Source organism: Argopecten irradians, chromosome 12, assembly GCF_041381155.1.
Source record: "Argopecten irradians isolate NY chromosome 12, Ai_NY, whole genome shotgun sequence".
Lineage (NCBI taxonomy): Eukaryota > Metazoa > Mollusca > Bivalvia > Pectinida > Pectinidae > Argopecten > Argopecten irradians.
The window spans coordinates 24,985,426-25,004,011 of NC_091145.1; the positions used below are offsets into that span (position 1 = coordinate 24,985,426).

The 18,586-nt window shown below is 37.4% G+C and overlaps 2 protein-coding genes across 2 annotated transcripts; both read left to right on the plus strand.

Annotated features, from left to right (window-relative positions):
• The first annotated feature begins 4,451 nt into the window (after positions 1 to 4,451).
• On the plus strand, positions 4,452 to 11,673 carry LOC138336440 (uncharacterized). The gene is made up of 5 exons (XM_069285946.1): positions 4,452 to 5,494; positions 6,561 to 6,746; positions 7,304 to 7,566; positions 10,434 to 10,535; positions 11,126 to 11,673. Exons 1-5 carry the CDS (start codon positions 4,825 to 4,827, stop codon positions 11,270 to 11,272), a joined length of 1,368 nt encoding a protein of 455 aa, XP_069142047.1. The 5' UTR covers positions 4,452 to 4,824; the 3' UTR covers positions 11,273 to 11,673.
• Positions 11,674 to 13,352: 1,679 nt separating this feature from the next.
• LOC138336441 (proline-rich proteoglycan 2-like) lies at positions 13,353 to 18,558 on the plus strand. The gene is made up of 3 exons (XM_069285947.1): positions 13,353 to 13,642; positions 15,536 to 15,718; positions 16,237 to 18,558. The coding sequence occupies exons 1-3, from the start codon at positions 13,516 to 13,518 to the stop codon at positions 16,707 to 16,709; spliced, it is 783 nt and encodes a 260-aa protein (XP_069142048.1). The 5' UTR covers positions 13,353 to 13,515; the 3' UTR covers positions 16,710 to 18,558.
• The last annotated feature ends 28 nt before the right edge of the window (positions 18,559 to 18,586 follow it).

Below are 18,586 nucleotides of genomic sequence, written 5' to 3' on the forward strand. Positions count from 1 at the left end.
ACTGCTGTCTGTGTACCCTATCAATACGTAACTCTGAGGAGTCCGTGGTATCACAAACTACTGCTGTCTGTGTACTTATAAATACGTAACTCTGAGGAGTCCATGGTATCACAAACTACTGCTGTCTGTGTACCCTATCAACACGTAACTCTGAGGAGTCCGTGGTATCACAAACTACTGCTGCCTGTGTACTTATAAATACATAACTCTGAGGAGTCTGTGGTATCACAAACTACTGCTGTCTGTGTACTCTATCAATACGTAACTCTGAGGAGTCCGTGGTATCACAAACTACTGCTGTCTGTGTACTTATAAATACGTAACTCTGAGGAGTCTGTGGTATCACAAACTACTGCTGTCTGTGTACCCTATCAATACGTAACTCTGAGGAGTCTGTGGTATCACAAACTACTGCTGTCTGTGTACCCTATCAATACGTAACTCTGAGGAGACTGTGGTATCACAAACTATTGCTGTCTGTGTACCCTATCAATACGTAACTCTGAGGAGTCTGTGGTATCACAAACTACTGCTGTCTGTGTACTCTATCAATACGTAACTCTGAGGAGTCTGTGGTATCACAAACTATTGCTGTCTGTGTACTCTATAAATACGTTACTCTGAGGAGTCCGTGGTATCACAAACTATTGCTGTCTGTGTACTTATAAATACGTAACTCTGAGGAGTCCGTGGTATCACAAACTATTGCTGTCTGTGTACCCTATAAATACATAACTCTGAGGAGTCCGTGGTATCACAAACTACTGCTGTCTGTGTACCCTATAATTACTTATCTCTGAGGAGTCCGTGGTATCACAAACTACTGCTGTCTGTGTACTTATAAATACGTAACTCTGAGGAGTCTGTGGTATCACAAACTACTGCTGTCTGTGTACCCTATCAATACGTAACTCTGAGGAGTCCGTGGTATCACAAACTACTGCTGTCTGTGTACCCTATAATTACGTAACTCTGAGGAGTCCGTGGTATCACAAACTACTGCTGTCTGTGTACTTATAAATACGTTACTCTGAGGAGTCTGTGGTATCACAAACTACTGCTGTCTGTGTACTTATAAATACGTAACTCTGAGGAGTATGTGGTATCACAAACTACTGCTGTCTGTGTACCCTATAATTACGTAACTCTGAGGAGTCCGTGGTATCACAAACTACTGCTGTCTGTGTACTTATAATTACGTAACTCTGAGGAGTCTGTGGTATCACAAACTACTGCTGTCTGTGTACTTATAAATACGTAACTCTGAGGAGTCCGTGGTATCACAAACTACTGCTGTCTGTGTACTTATAAGTACGTAACTCTGAGGAGTCCGTGGTATCACAAACTACTGCTGTCTGTGTACTTATAAATACGTAACTCTGAGGAGTCCGTGGTATCACAAACTATTGCTGTCTGTGACTGCTGTGTGAGAAGGGTAAAATGGAGCTTGTCAATGGAGGGAAACATGTAGGACTAATGAAATCTTTCACCCCCTTTGGGGCGAGACAGGATAATCTTAACCCTGGACGTTAGATTCTTAAATTGTCAAGCATGAGGCTTCGCCGAGTGTTTGGCAGCTAAGCATCTTATCCCGAGGGTTGAGATCTCCTGCCTCACCCCAATAAGGACGAATGATTATTTTTCTCTTACCCTATGTGAGTATGTGCAAAGATCTCGTGTAGCTTGTCTTTACTCTAGGGTGAGAAATAAAAACCTCACACCGGTAAAAATGCGGATATCCCTGTCTAGGGTTAGAGATTGATTCGCAATATATTTTTAAAGAAATTGTACGAAACAAATTAATTTGAAACGATAAAGTATCAAAAGTCTATTTTGGCACTGTTCTTATAGGTTTTGTAATTATTCTACAAGTCTAACCCAATTTATCAAAACACACGTGTAGTACTATGACAAAGAACCTGTATGTTACCTTAATCAAAAGGTCACAGAAACGTGTACTATATGGACACTCCAGTGTCAGTCCAGACGTGTAAACCTATATCAATATTTTGATTCAAAATTATATCAAATTCATTTTCTATTTTGTGAAACGAACTGATATTCTCACAAGTATACTTAATTTGAATGGGAACGTGTCACTTTCAAACGATTTTACATTGATTTCTAATAACCAAAAATGGCAATGAGTTACTCCTCTTTGAACATACATTACGCCCGTAATTGGATTGTAAGCAATGTTTGTTATATTTATACAAATAAATGTACCTTAGAATGACAATTCGGTGAGGCTATATGGCAATTAGTTAATTACTTTAAAATATTACCCCTTGGGCATTAATTGGATAGGTAAACAAAAATATAGAATTCAGAGTTGAGGTAAAATTTAGTAGAATTGGAATTGTTGACCAAAATCGAATGAAAGAGACAAGACTATGCTATTCTTTCTTGAAAGAGAACCCCTTACATCTATAAAGAAACCAAAACGTTTCCGGAACGAAAATTAAAAAAAAACGTTTTCAGCAAATGTATTTTATTGTTAGTATCGTTTTCTTCTGTAAATAAATTCTAATTTTCTTTAACTTCGACTCGTTTGTAGTTTGTATAAATAACATAATCAAATCACAGTCTGAACTTTCAACTTTGAAATCATGCTAAAGTAACAAATACAAAGTATTTTCGTAAAAGTTTTTGAACAGTCCAAGAATGTCTTTTTTTAATTTGAAGTAACATAAATAAGTCTGTGTCTTTTTCTCATCTGTTAATATTTGAAATTTGTTACATAATTTACTATATACACCAGAAATTTGTTTATTCATTTACATACCCGATACATTTTTGTATGCACACAATTTCGGTTTAAAATACACTTTAGGCTTCTTGACAACTTAAATTCATTATCTGTACAAAATTATCATTGCGCAATACTCATTATTCAATGTCTGGTGTAGCCCGAAATACTCTGGCCCTAACACCAGACTTAGACATTATGACAGATAGATGTCTGGTGTAGCCCGAGATACTCTGGCCCTGACACCAGACTTAGACATTGTGACAGCTAGATGTCTGGTGTAGCCCGAGATATATACTCTGGCCCTGACACCAGACTTAGACATTGTGACAAATAGATGTCTAGTGTAGCCCGAGATACTTCTGGCCCTGACACCAGAATTAGACATTATGACAGACAGATGTCTGGTGTAGCCCGAGATACTCTGGCCCTGACACCAGACTTAGACATTATGACAGATAGATGTCTGGTGTAGCCCGAGATATATACTCTGGCCCTGACACCAGACTTAGACATTTGACAGATAGATGGCTAGTGTAGCCCGAGATACTTCTGGTCCTGACACCAGACTTAGACATTATGACAAATAGATGTCTAGTGTAGCCCCAGATACTTCTGGTCCTGACACCGAACTTAGACTTTATGACAGATAGATGTCTAGTGTAGCCCGAGATACTCTGGCCCTGACACCAGACTGATAGATATCTGGTGTAGCCAGAGATACTCTGGCCCTACCACCAGACTTAGACGTTACTATAGATAGATGTCTGGTGTAGCCCGAGATATATACTCTGGCCCTGACACCAGACTTAGACATTATGACAGATAGATGTCTAGTGTAGCCCGAGATACTTCTGGCCCTAACACCAGACTTAGACATTATGACAGATAGATGTCTGGTGTAGCCCGAGATACTCTGGCCCTGACACCAGACTTAGACATTATGACTGATAGATACTCTGGCCCTAACACCAGGCTTACACATTATGACAGATAGATGAGTTTGGGTTTGAGAAACGAGCGCCCGGCTTTGATGCGACAGTCCAGACTAAAACATTTACCAGTGTGCATTTATCTCAATACCCAATTCCTCATCCTCAATATTCCAGGGATTGCTATCGCTACTGTAATATCCACGGGATATACCGAGAGTGAACGTAACACTGGATTACCGAGAATGATAATTCCTTAAAAAGGTATATTTTTGTTTTTCACTCTTGGGACCTTAGACCTACCAGCACGCCGACGCAAAACAGAAAAAAAAACCAACAATGGCCTAGACAATAGTGTCGTATAGCCTGTAATAGTATCTAGGTACTATTGTCCTGAACACAATTCACACTGTGCCATCTGTCAAACGAGCTGATATTATATACCCAAGTCTTATTAGCTTTCAATCATATTTTATAATTGATAGAGTCTCAAAAATACTTCGAACATGTATATAAAAAACGAAACTCTTCATTATGGCAAATATTGGTTGATTTGTACTATCATTTAACAGATATATGGTCATTTTAGGATTGCAGCTCTGCATGTTAGAACTCTATGTTTTAAGCACGATGTTTCAATTAGGGTATTTAAATTTTACTCCAAATTAAAATCCCAATAGGATTGAACATGAGACCATCTTGAGACCCATGTATATATACATATATATAACAATAGCTAATGTGTGCTCAGCCGTGACGTATAAGCAAATCAGTCTCGTTCACGATATTTGTACAATGTAGAGACATTGGTTTCTCTATAATGGTATTTAATCACATTATCTTTCACCCTTCATGGATTATTCCCCGACCGTCGGTTCAGATGAAATCACGTAAGCTTTTTAACATTAACTATATTTCATTTCCGGTTGTGAATAATAATTAACTGCTAGCATATAAAAACACAATTACCATTTTCCTGTAGAGTGTATGTTTAAGTATTTATCTGGTTAATCCACTGGGATTTGTGATCGCTGATACTGTAGTATGTGTGTGGCCATTGATTTATACGGATCGAGCGAAATGGATCCATCCGAGAACGGATATTATAATAGGATTCATAGCGCGCGATCTCATTCATAATTGATGGCGGGAAACCAGTGGCAACCCCATAATGTTCAGTACCCGCAGTCATCGTCGGCGCACGAGTCAGATGGATCATACCTTCTACAAGAAGGCATATGTCTGTTTGGACATTTGGACGACTCACGTGAAGGTGGACATGGACCCAGAGATCCATGGTTAATAGGACACGAGAGCGATGGACAAGCCGAATTCGATAACACATCACATCAAACGGGGTCACAGATGCTGAATAATTCGGCGGGAAACGAAGAACAAAATCTGGCGGGCAGTGATCAAAATGTTGTTGTAGAAAGAAATCGGAGACAAGTGGACTTAAATCAGATTGTTAGATCTGAAAGTTTCGTAGATGGTCGTCAGACACAGGAGCCAACGGCACCAAACGTGCCTACACGACCGGAAGTACCTACGTCACTTGCGGATGTTTTACATGCGGTACCGTACGTTTACAATAATGACAATAACCAAAGACCGAATCCACGTTTGCAGAACGATCGACATGATTCCTATTCACACCGGGGCCATACCCGGATAGACATGGCTTTGTTGACAGCCCGACCCCCCGGACAGGACGAATCTGAACCGGAAGTTGTGGATGAGTTTATCGTACCCATTTTGCCTATCCCTATGGCAATCGCCTGCTGTCTAATGAACTTCGCCGCACCCGGACTAGGTGAGCCTAAAAATGTAACTTAATTATATACAACATTTGCACGTGAAACAATTTAAAAAAAACCCGCACCTATTTTAAGAAACCAAAAAGAACTCGCGTTTGCTCTTAACAAGACTTAGAAGAAATCAATGTTTATCACGGACATACATGTATGTTTGCACGATACATTATACATGGCTAGGAGTAAGTGTGTTCTTAAGCCATTTACTGTTATAACTTCACAATGTTTTGAGAAAATTGTACAGTTCAGGCTGAAGTTTCAACAAATGTCTTTGTTTCACTCCATATTATAAAGCCCATCTTACTGTCCTAGTCTAGAGTAAATGATTTCATTATTCCACACCCGTAAAGCTCAATTTCTTTTCCTATTGACAGAACCTAATAATGTTTATCGCGCTCATACACCGTGTTTGTACATTTATTTACTATAGAGATAACAAGTAAACCCACTTTATATAGAATGGCCATACCTAATGATTATCCTAGAGTAATTATCTACTTGTGTAGCTGAATAGAATTCCTTTGTTATTCTTCTCAATAGACAAACATCTACTTGTGTAATTTACAGATTCCCGATGAACTTGCCCTATGGCTTTAACCAAGCTTTAAAACCCCATTACATGCACATTTTTCCCCTTTTAACTGACTTTAAAAAGCAGTATTGCATTGTATATTCATTCCTTTCAAATCAGATATTTATAGCAACAATGGAAACATTTGGGGACAATGTACATGTAAGGTACAGTCCTCTAGAAAAAGTATTTGAAGAATACAATAAATCCGAAAACAAGTTTAGGCAAAACAATTGCAGGTTATGTATATATACATTTTGACTAATAATATGTACAAAAATCTATGATACATTTTGCAAAGGACATATTTTACGTATCCCTTCTAATAACATTCCTTTGCATCTTACCGATTTGCTTATAACCGAACAAACACCCAAAATAGTAAACAACACAGCTTGAATAAGGAAACAAAACTTTATCTGTGATTAAATATATATTCAATCAATAAGCTCAGGGTTATGTATTGACCATCAACTAATTAATCTGTTCCCTAGGGACTATAGTTGCTGGGATGTGCATGCCATGCTGTGGAGATGCCGAGGAAATGTCTCGGCGCCGGAAGTTGTGTTCTGGCGCAGCCGTAGTAGGTGTTGGATTTCTTCAGCTTCTTCTTACCGCATGTTTCCTTGTCGGCTGGATTTGGAGCGCCATCTGGGGGTTATCACTCGTTGGTACATCATGTAAGTTAGTTCGACAATTATTCTTTTCTTTTTCTGAAATATGGACAAGCTTTTGCTATCCTTTACCGTTACTTTTTTTTTATTTACGAGCTATTCGTTTAGGACCAAGTTTTCCTTTTCAGTTTTCCTAACATACAGGTATTATCAAAATACATTGTAAAATCCCTGAAAATGATGGAATCATAAAGCAAAAAGGAGGATACATTCATCATCATTAATAGTTATGTGACAATATCCGAAGTGTGTGGGAAAATGATATTACAATAACCGAAAAATTTAGGAAAGCGTGACATGCACGTAAAATAGACGTGACAATTACGTCATCATATAAAGGTGTATTTATCACTATAAATGATGCAAGATGATACTCGAATCGCATTCGATACAAAATACTATATACATAAGCAACGAAATACATTATAGGTCTGATCATACAGTAATTACATGATTCTGTCCAATATTTTTTTTGTAATATAGTATTGCTACATGTATTTGAGTGTATGTAATGTAAAATAAACCTAATGTACATTTGTTCTTTTTTTGTGTTGGACTGACAGTGGATTACTACGAGAAGCCACATGAAGTATCAAGTTGGAGAAACCGTGTAAGTAGTGCGCGTGCTCAATCAGACAGTACATGTGAATGTTTTTCCCGGCCATTGGGATCCGGCAGACGACGGCCTCGTTCTAACTTCATTTACCCGATGAGAGCGCCATCTGACATCGACAGAGATAGCCCGCCACCACCCTACGTTATGTTTGCTACTCCCCCTCCATCATACAGCCCGCCATCCCCCGCTGATGGCGTCGTTACAGGACAGGTGAGTTCTGTCTCCAATCCTCCATAAAGCTGATCACAATGCAAGTCAAAATCTTTTGTAGATGACCCCTGTATGTCGGCTCTTGTTGACTGATTTTATTCCGCCTTTACATATTTCAGAGTTAGCCCCCTTTGCGGGTAGGTATCCATTGTGATGTCATTATTTTGGGGGATCAATTCTCGTCGTTTTCTCCAAAAAGTATGACGTTACGCTCGCAAACATTTGGCGTCAAAATCAATACCTACCCGTAAGGGCAGATAACTCTGTAATCTACAAACGTATAATACATCATGTACCTACCATATACATGTACCAACATTTTTTCATGATCCTGGGGCCAGGTGCCTAAACAAAAAATGGCCGTCAATCTTCTAAGAAAGCCGTTTGACTTGGTTTTTTTTTTATCTCATCACAACGTTTTTAACTTGCATTACCACTTTTAATACTCTTATTCTCGTTATCATGCTTGGCTGACTGTGGGGCTGCGATGGCCAAGTGTTTAAGGTGTGGAACTTTTCGATGATCGAAGACATATTGGTTTAGTAATCTGCTATAATTCAGTTGACATTGGTTCACCACGAAATACTGGAACGCCCTGGCATAATGTCAATATGATAGTATAAACAGGAAAACATTTCTCCAAGAAGTACTAAAAACCACGAAATAAAGCACTCGCGTGTATTTTATGTTACACAGTATTTTGCTGATTCTCACTGACACAAAACAATAGGTATTTATGGTTTTTAACGAATTAGTATTTGGAGGACATTTTTATAATTCAAAAGTCACATCATTACTGAAGGACGTTACTGCAAGTATTGTGTATTATGCTTTTTGCTCTTTACATTGGGAACACAATATTCAGACAGTTTATTATTATCTATAAGTTCGTTTCTTTGTCTAATTAACGGATGTAATTAATTATGAGTTACCACATTATTAGTATAATTGTACAGTCTAACATGGTGAATATTGGCCAATCTCTCAGCGGACCTCAATGATTGAGTTGTTGTTATCTGATCATTATAATTGATACATTCTGAAAGTAACGTTTATCATATATACAAATAAAGTAAATATAGTTTTGACACTGGGAATAAAACAGTCCTTCTCATTCCGCTTGGGTAAGTTATGAATTGGGCATATCGTGTAAAGGTTCTCTCAAATCATCATAAAGTAAGGCATTAATGTTAATGATGTACATAAATCACAGGGACCCAACACAATGCCCAATATTACACAGTCAGTATTTCTATTATTAATTTATCAGTATTTGAAAATGAAGACAAGCCTCTGTGACTGACATTAACTTTGTATGCGGCCAAAGGGAAATTTGATACCCGTGAAAATGTCTGATATAAATCATATATTATAGCTATACACGCTGACACACTATCATGTAACACACTATACGTATGTCAAAACAGTTATATACAAGTATGAAATTTGGCCTACTTATTTCATTAAAAATACATGACCTTCATCGATTGTCTTAGGTCTATTGTAGAATAGAATTCGTGCTTGGTATCGTCTCAAATGTTTAAAAATTAAAAACACCTAAAACATTGTGCAATCCAAAAATGCATGGTGACTACATGTCTTAAAATGCAGAAATATTCAAATTCTTTTGAATTCACCCTTTTTACCTAGCTTTTACTTCAAGTTGAAAACGTGTATATGGGTCATTTTTGCGTATGACGTGTTAAAAGCCACACGGTGACTGTAAATGAAATTTAAATAAACTAGTCTCTGTCGAATTAGGCGAAATTACAAAATGTATTAAGGATGGTCCGTTTATTTCAAATCATTATAATGGTTTATTGAACTTAAGAACTATTACATTACATGCACCAGTAGACACATAACGTCTTTACACGGTTGATATTTGCCGTCGTATAACGTATCGAATTTCTCCCCTCGAAATTTAAAGATGCTCCACCACCGACAGAGCATAAATGATATTCATCATTTGAACAATAATTGGTGTTTAATCGTGTACATATATATATGTCTAATTAACACAAAAAATAATAAAAAATAATTTATTTTCCTTTGGTGCATACGCAATCAGTACTTCATTCCGTGTAGGACATAGTGCAGAGAATTTTTTCGGGATGCAATTAATTATTTTTCATATTTTTAACTTGAAGTAAAATTAGAAGCTCAAACTTTTCAACAGTGGTAATGGTGTATAGCAAGTAACTTTTGTAACTGAAGAAAAATTCTAAATCGTCTGCTCCTGTTTTTGATAGTGAAAAAAAATACCATTCGTCAGGGGTGGAGCATCTTTAACATTAAAAATTTTCAGTGCCTGTCTTAAATACACGGGAGTTATCGCCCCTTACAAATATGCATGTTATACTTTATGATATATAAGATACTTGAAACTTTGTACTAACTCATCATTAACTCTTAAGGAACACGTATCGACACCAGAGTATTGTAGATGATATCACAGGGCTTTGAGAATTAGTAAGTCTATACATATATGGACCCACCAGAGTGTTCATAGACCATTTTATTCGTTGTAGCGGTCTAGATAAAAATCAGTAAAAATCATCCTCAGTGTAATGTAGAGTATAGCATCATGTGGGGTAGGATTTTTACCTTTTTTTGAATTTTAGACTACTTTATGTGTAAAACAGCTTAAAATGGTTCATGGTCTATGGACAATCTTGTGGGTCCGTATAATTATATATAATATATACTGTAACTACATGTAACTATCAGATCCCTGCGTGTGACATATGTATTTTAGATATGCCAAGATTTCCCATTATTCTCATTGGCTAATGGTGTTGGGGCCTAATTAAAATTTATCGTTTTTAAAGGTTATCATTGTTACTAGAAAATGTTTTATGTTTAAGCTCCCAACGGAAGACCTGTCCGAAAATAACCAAGTCCAGAACCCTAGCTCTGCAAATCGATGTGCCGTATGTCAAAAGGACTTCTCCACGGAAGAACACAGGGTAAGCCCACAAAACTCTAACATAGTTTCTTCAATATCATAAAGAGTTCTCATTACTTTTTGAAAATATATGTATAACGAATACGTATATTATGTATTTCTATTGTATTTAGTAATTAAAATCATGTGTTGTGAACATAAGAGAGAGAGTAAATGTGGTAAATCACAAATACACTTTAAATGCTGTAAACATGGATATTTTCGCGAGCGCTTTAGTTCGCGGTATGTAAGAGTAGACATTTAGTGTCTGTGCGATTCTCGCGATATCTATGGGCTTTTGGTATTAAGATATCGTTTATCTTCACAAAACTTAAAAATTACCACATGATGGACAGTTTTGGCGGTGAAGTGGCTTTCCTAAAATAACATGTAGCTAAAGTACCCCCTCGCCCCCGCGTATTCAGGCTAGCTAGTAACTGGTACTGCAGGCTAACTTAAAACACAATCATGTTAGTGTTACATGTAATTTAGTTCTAGAAAGTAATTAGTTTTCACTAATTAGTGTTCCATTGGTTTGTTTCCTTTGACTAATAATGTATTCATATAAATCAAAATGTCACATCAACAGTATTATGTGTTTTTTCTTTCAAGTTTTCCTGTCGACGGTGTACAGATATTGTGTGTAGCCACTGCTACACAAAGCGTGTTCCTTTTCAAGGGGGAGACTACTCTATTGTATGTGATGTTTGCTATACTGATCATCTCGAGATGGAAGCGGATCTAGAGGCACACATATAGTTCTGCGCAAACGCAAAGAATATAAATCATATGACTCATAATTAATATATATGTTTATGCATAAACTTGTGATATTGACAAAAATGCTCAAATTAAGCACCGGGGATCATTATAATGTAAACGAAACTGATTTCGGAAAGATGTGACAAAGATTTACAACATTTTATGAAAAACAATACCCGGAAAGTTTAGTTTAAGCAATGCATTTTGTTTGAAAATACTTTGGCGATTTTTCGTTGGCCAAATGCCCAATAACTGGAGCAAAGGCCATATAAACCAAGCGTTTTGTCGACTTTGAATGTGATTTTCTCCCAGGGTACCTTGTATAGATAAATATATTCCAATGCAAAGCATCCTGGGAGAAGTGTAAAATGTGATAAATACATATTATGGTGCTCTGACAGCTTGTGTTTGTGATTTTGTTGAAGAACTGGTCCTTATGTAAAACATTGCATCTCCGCGAACATACGTGTATAGCTCTTTTCTAGCTACATAGATCTACCACTTACATCCGACACCTTTCCCAAATCCGCAAATAGCCGGGAGATCATGTGATCTGCACTCAACATGTATTGTTTGTTACTCTAGAGACACAAATCTTAAACCCTATACATATTTCTCACAATATAAATACATAAATGCAGTAAAAGACGTTTTCACGAACACGCCTAAAACGAGTTCATGGTTATAACTAGTAATTCTCATTCCCCGTCAAAAATATCTACAATATGTGTATAACGAACTATGTTTATGACGAAGTGATTGCGTCGGTCCCCAGATGTTCGTTATAACCGTGTTTTACTGTAATACGATTTGCGAAAAATAGTGTACAAATATCGTCATTTGGAGAAACTTTTTTCCTGGACACTTATATTACCATCCAATCTTCATAGTCTATATTCATCTTTGTATTGGTACATAATTAATTTTGTAATATCGTGTCTGTTAAAGATGTACCCAAGGCCGCGATGGCTGAACGGTTAAGGTGTCAAATATATTTGTACATGTAGTTATAGTCTCACGTACCACGTACTCACTGACCGTAGTTCGTTGGTTTTCCTCCGGCTTTCCGCTACCTCTCTCTGTTGCGTCCTTTAATGACCGTAAGTGTTAATACTAGGACGTAAAATAAAACTAAGAATATTGTACCGAAACAACAATAGTTTATAGTAGTTATCGCAGTTTTATATGATGGATTCTAGTGTGCTAAGATCGTAAATCTGCTATACTATAGTATTCTTCCACGATAGCGGAATACTCCAATCACATGTCGTCCATGTTTGGTAATGAAATCAGGCCAATGAATAACAAATAGTGCTGTAAATGTGGAGTCATGAACGTAACCAAAAAACATCGCTCTGTCCGTGAATTATAATTGCTGGTTGCATAATCTCTTGGCAGAATGTTCTACAAAACTACAATGATTTCGGTATTAAATATGTACCAATAGATAAATAATTTAATGCTATGAATACTAGTAACAATGATTGAATTGTAATGTACCCTGTATTAAAACGTTTCTACAACAAGCATGATAAAACCGGAATCTTTTCAAGTCTCCAACATAATCCTCCATCCTGAACACGTTTGGGCAATAAAATGGTTTCGTGATACTAAAACGACATATATATATAGTCTCACCTTCTGGCGATATAAATCTCGTAATTTCTTAACGATGTACAATGTATGACAAATCCGTGATGTTACAACGATCAATGATCAATATCAGACCTTGAATCGATCACATTTACTCTTAATAACACAATTAGTTAATGAGTATCCCATCAAATATTTACAAAGTCAGACATGTGTAAGTCTTGAAGAAATACACATCAAGCATTACATTACTATCATGTATATCAAGGGGATTGCAGACTAAAAAAATCTGACAGCGTGTCTTGGTAATAATACAGAGAATACTGCTAAGACATATATTACAATATCTTCATTAAAAATCAAATGCGTGCGCCTGTGATGTGTATTATATACATATCGATAAAAACCGCCCGAAGTATGTTATAATACTTTGGTATATTTGCCTCAGGTGGTGTATGGCGGTTAACCACACGTACATATGTATATGTAGTTTCGCTATCAATAATAGAACGTATACACATGTATACTCTCCAGCTGACATACTTCTATCGCGAGTATACATTAACGTACATTATTTTGTATACGAGCTGGCTAATTAAACCGGATGTTGTGGATTTTTATTGAATTAGCCTGACCCCACGGGATAGATGGGCGCTGGAATTGGTGATGGGACCCTAAGGGCCCGGGGGAAGAAGAAAAGGATATACATTCCAGCCCTTCCTATGCCCCTGGCGACACTCTGCTGTGTGCTGAACTTCATACTGCCTGGACTTGGTATGTACTTATGTCAACATGGTCAGTTTACCAATCTATAAATGTACGTCATATTTATATAAATCACGTGTCACTGGACAAAATATCTACATCTTTTACATGTATCATAGTATACATGTATGTCATATACACGTACATGTATGTATTGTTAACTTTTACATCCCCGGCCATCTTCGCGTGCTATTCCAGATTATTACTTTCATTCTATCAAAACAATTCATAGACCGAGTAAAATAATAAATATACTTCGAGTCCCATAACGGCGGGGACAAGGCATGGTTAATTTGATGCACCGGTACACAGGTTTACATATATATATATACTAGATCCATCGACGATTTCCGGGTTCTCGGTACGGTATTGATATTATTAGAGTTACTCCCCTTTGGCCAGCATTGTATCAATTATACGAAGACATAAAGAGGGGCATGAAATAAAAGGTTAAGGCTTAGTTTCATTAATATTCTACTTAGTATTTTATTGCAAACAAATTTACAACAGGATCGGGCACAAGCTATTACAACTTATTAAAACCCTCTCCCAACACTAATGACATATAGATAATTACAATTGCTTTAAATACATATAAAAGTTAGATCATGAATAAATATATACATATAATTTTAGAGAGAGAGAGAGTATGGGTGGGGTTGGGGGTGGGGGGGGGGGGGGAGCATTACATTTTTATTATGGATGGGCAAAAAATAAATATATACAAGTATTAGCTTCCCAAAAAGCTAAGTGGGCTACGTGGAAGCTTAACTCTGTGATTGGACAGAATATGGAAATTAAACAATGATATGACGATATTGTTTTGCAATTTTAATTGTTCTGTTGAAAGCCATTTCATAATTTGTGAGCTTGTGTTAGTGCAAGGTAGCCAGGTCTAGTACGGACGAACAGTTTTTATATTACTTTTGCTACCAACAAAATAAAAAGAGTTTTGTGCAGAGATTGATAAGCTCAGAGAAAAGGCAAAGGAAATATTGAAATTAATCTAATATGTTTCTGTGTTTTTCTATGTGCCGTTTTCATTCCGCTTTTAGTATGTACTGTCATTTGTTTCGTGTCCCGTTAGCATTTACGCATTGTCTGGTTATTATTGCTACACGATGGTGATCTAAAAATAATGTCTCGAACATGGTATACTACTAGAGATATATTTGTTCCATCTGTAAATGAAACTAGATTTCATTTAAAGTGCCCGATATATTTCTAGAAAATACCTATTCAGAATACTTTTACCACGAATGCTTGTTCTACACTGAAATCTAAACAGATGCAAGCGCCGTGCGACCATGCTTTATCAGAAAGATGGCGTCCGAATCTGGACAGATTCAAGTCTGTTACCGTAATTAGTTTTAATATTACTTCAAAGAAAAAGCGATGCTTGTTCAAACATTTTCTTCATAACTGAAGAGTATATAGCTTCTACATGGTTCCCCATTTTACACTTGAGATCAAAGTTACACCCAAATGTTTATGACTATCCGTAAAATCTAAAATATTTCCGTTAAACACAATTTCTAACATTTCATCTATTTCATTTCTATTCGAGATAAAAAGTACGTCGGTTTTGTCGGGATTAAAAGTGACCAGCCAATATTCTATTCCAGATATTTTGAACGAGACTCGTTGATGCTTTAAGTAGTGATGATTCATAACAATTCTGGTAAGGTATACTGATTTATAACAATTCTAGACTTTCGAACAGGTGACGTGCAGGGCAAGAGTTCCATTATACAAGAAGACACAACACTAACCTCGCACTTCACACACGCATGACACCACATCCACCGGATGTCGTTCTTAAATGACCCTTGCTTTTAATAGGACGTAAATGAAATACTTGTGTGAAGATACAAAATGTGTCCTCTTTGTTTGTCTGACTAGGGACCATTGTGGCGGGGTTATGTGTGTGTTGCTGTTCCCGGAACGAGGACATGGGAGGAGGGGAGCAGTGCGGAAGTTGTACTCTCAGCATTCTGATTGGTCTGTTACAGCTCATTCTAACGGCCCTTGTCATTGGTTGGGTCTGGTCATGTGTCTGGGGCGTCATGATGATTGGCATGTCCAGTAAGTACACCTATGGTATTTATTAGCTTCAATAGTGTAGCTCTAAAGATCTAAAGACCTTTATACAAATGACGATGTCTTATTCGTCAAATCCCATATGGTACAATGCATCACCTAACGAGAAAGTCACTAATTAAAAAAACTTATATTGTATGACCTTTAGTCATATAGCTTCATTCTTAATTAAAGGAAAGCGATTTAGGTTAATTTCTTTCAAAAGAAACGTACATGGCAGTACCCCCCTTTTCTAATATGTTTTTTCTCTGGGTATACGTTATACCTGCCATCTCATTTTAAGATACTTCATTTTTCGTTGAAAGGTTTCATTTTCGTGTAATTGTTAGTTGGCCGTAAATCACGCGCTCGATTTCTGTAACTTTTATCTTTTTTCCAATTTAGATAATAAACCCATATTTTGTATCCTTTGAGATTGGTTGATTCCGAAAGAATGGTATTCCTACATACAATTTCCCCCTTTAATGCCAAATAAATGTAAATTGACTGTCATTTAATTTCAGCTGAGTATTACCATGACAATCCGGCACATAGCGACACATCGTCATATCCGGTTAACCCAGAACACCAAGGTAACCCTGGTAACCAATATGGATCTCCGGGACAGACTGGGGTCCCTCCAAACCAAACATATCCCTACCAACAAGGACAAAGCGGTTATCAACCAGGTCCAGGCGGCTATCAACCAGCACCAGGCGGGTATCAACAGGTCCCGCAACCAGGACCTGCCGGCTACCAGCCAGGGCCAGGTGGTTATCAACCGGGCCAACAACCGCCCTACAACCAACCGCAACCGTATCAGCCAACAGCTCAACCGTATCAGCCACAGGCGGGGCCTCCTATGGGAGGGTTCCCTCCGCCTCAGCCAAATCCTAAAATGGCGCCTCAAGGCCCGCCACAGGTGCCTCCGTACTCGGATAACAGAGTGGAACCATCAGCTCCAATGGAGCCACCGCCACCTTATTCACCAACATGAGCTCAGTTCAAAGGTCAAAACTGTATATGTATGTCAATGTGTGATACTAAAATGGCACGCATATTTGTCTGTCATTTAGACTTTGTTCACTTACCGAACTCCATTCTCGATATCCTAGGGATTACTATCACTGACGTGAATATAACTTCAGTGATAGTAACCCCTGGAGTATCGGGAATGAACGAACTTTTGCCGTGGAGTTCTTATAGTATGGTTAAGGTGTTGTTATAGTTACTGACGGACGTTTGTAGTTGCTGGTCCACACACACCAATCAAACATTGTATCCCAACACACGTACTAAGCTTAAAGCCACATTCCATATGATGCTATTTTTCCTTCCACGGAAGCTAAACGTAAATCATTCCTGATCTACGGATAGAGAGACAAATCAAAACAATGACTGGAACACGTGACTACAGTGCTATCACAAATCTCTTTTTAGGAGATCGAAACACCTGAAGAGAGAAGATGATAATTGGATATCAGACCTCTAAATTTTGTTCAAAAAGTGGTAAGGTTTATTTTTCGTTTTGTTGTCATCTCTGTCAGGGGCGGTTACCATTGTCAAGGGCGGTAATCCATTGTCATGGGCGGTAAACCATTGTCAGGGGCGGTAACCCATTGTCAGGGGCGGTAACCCATTGCCAGGGGCGGTAATCCATTGTCAGGTGCGGTAACCCATTGTCATGGGCGGTTATCCATTGTCAGGGGCGGGAACCTATTGTCAGGGGCGGTTACCCATTGTCAGGGCCGGGAACCCATTGTCAGGGCCGGGAACCCATTGTCAGGGCCGGGAACCCATTGTCAGGGCCGGGAACCCATTGTCAGGGGCGGTAACCCATTGTCAGTGGCGGTCACCTATTGCTAGGAGCGGTTACCATGGATATTTCTCTGCAATAACCTTTATGTCTATACAGAGAAACATGTAGTCCGTGTTGTAACGGTGTATTTAATGATATCAAAATAGCTTTGTGACTTTTTGCAAGCTCATACATAGATATATAATTTATGTGTATATCTTACCCGACGTAAGTATTCATTTTGAAAATATGAAATTCTTGAGAAAAAATCACTGTGATATTTGTATATCTGATATAACATACTATAGAAAAATTGTTTCCTCAATTTTGTGTTCATTCTATTATTTGATAACGATTTTAATGTTTTAATGTGTACATGTGTTGAGATCTGTTTTTCTCTCCTATTTAACAGACTGGGTTGTAATATTTTCTTTGTACCATCTAAGCCATTTCGTTTAATATTTCAATGTGTACAGCTGACTGTTTTATTTCTTATTACATGTATCATATTTTTATTATAGAATTGTTGAATATACTTCAAAGCATGATTTATATGCTCTTAGTTTTGTAAACAGGTCTGTCTATAACGACTGCCTGACTATAACGACTGCCTGTCTTTAACGAAACTCGTCTTCGACTCGGGGACTATACCTCGCCAGACAACACTATAGGAGAACAGTTCCCTTTGGAAAGGGTCAGAATAGAATAATAGTTTCAATTGGGCTGTGTTAAAATTGGCAAGTAACACAATTTATAGGTGAGAGACGGTTTAACTATTAAAAACGAAATATACATTAAATTGTATACAGTGAACATGAAGTTCTGTTGTGGATTGTATGATTTATATACATGTACATACATCTATTTATACTGCTTTTCATATTTAGAAAATTGATCTGGCTTGTTCCGCATTGGAACTCTTGCCTTTACTTATATTGTTGATGGCATATACATGTAATTGTTAAATACATAATTAATTATCATACATATTTTTGTATACATTGAAATAAGCATTTCATATTGTTAAATAAATTATGCAATTTTGTAATAGACCATTATATTGTTCTATTTGTGAG

Coding starts and splice junctions, on each gene's coding strand:
- LOC138336440 (XM_069285946.1), top strand. CDS start 4,825: ATGGCGGGAAACCAGTGGCAACCCCATAATGTTCAGTACCCGCAGTCA. Junction 6,747..7,303: donor ATCACTCGTTGGTACATCAT/GTAAGTTAGTTC, acceptor TTGGACTGACAG/TGGATTACTACGAGAAGCCA. Junction 7,567..10,433: donor ATGGCGTCGTTACAGGACAG/GTGAGTTCTGTC, acceptor TTTATGTTTAAG/CTCCCAACGGAAGACCTGTC.
- LOC138336441 (XM_069285947.1), top strand. CDS start 13,516: ATGGGCGCTGGAATTGGTGATGGGACCCTAAGGGCCCGGGGGAAGAAG. Junction 13,643..15,535: donor CTTCATACTGCCTGGACTTG/GTATGTACTTAT, acceptor TTGTCTGACTAG/GGACCATTGTGGCGGGGTTA. Junction 15,719..16,236: donor CATGATGATTGGCATGTCCA/GTAAGTACACCT, acceptor ATTTAATTTCAG/CTGAGTATTACCATGACAAT.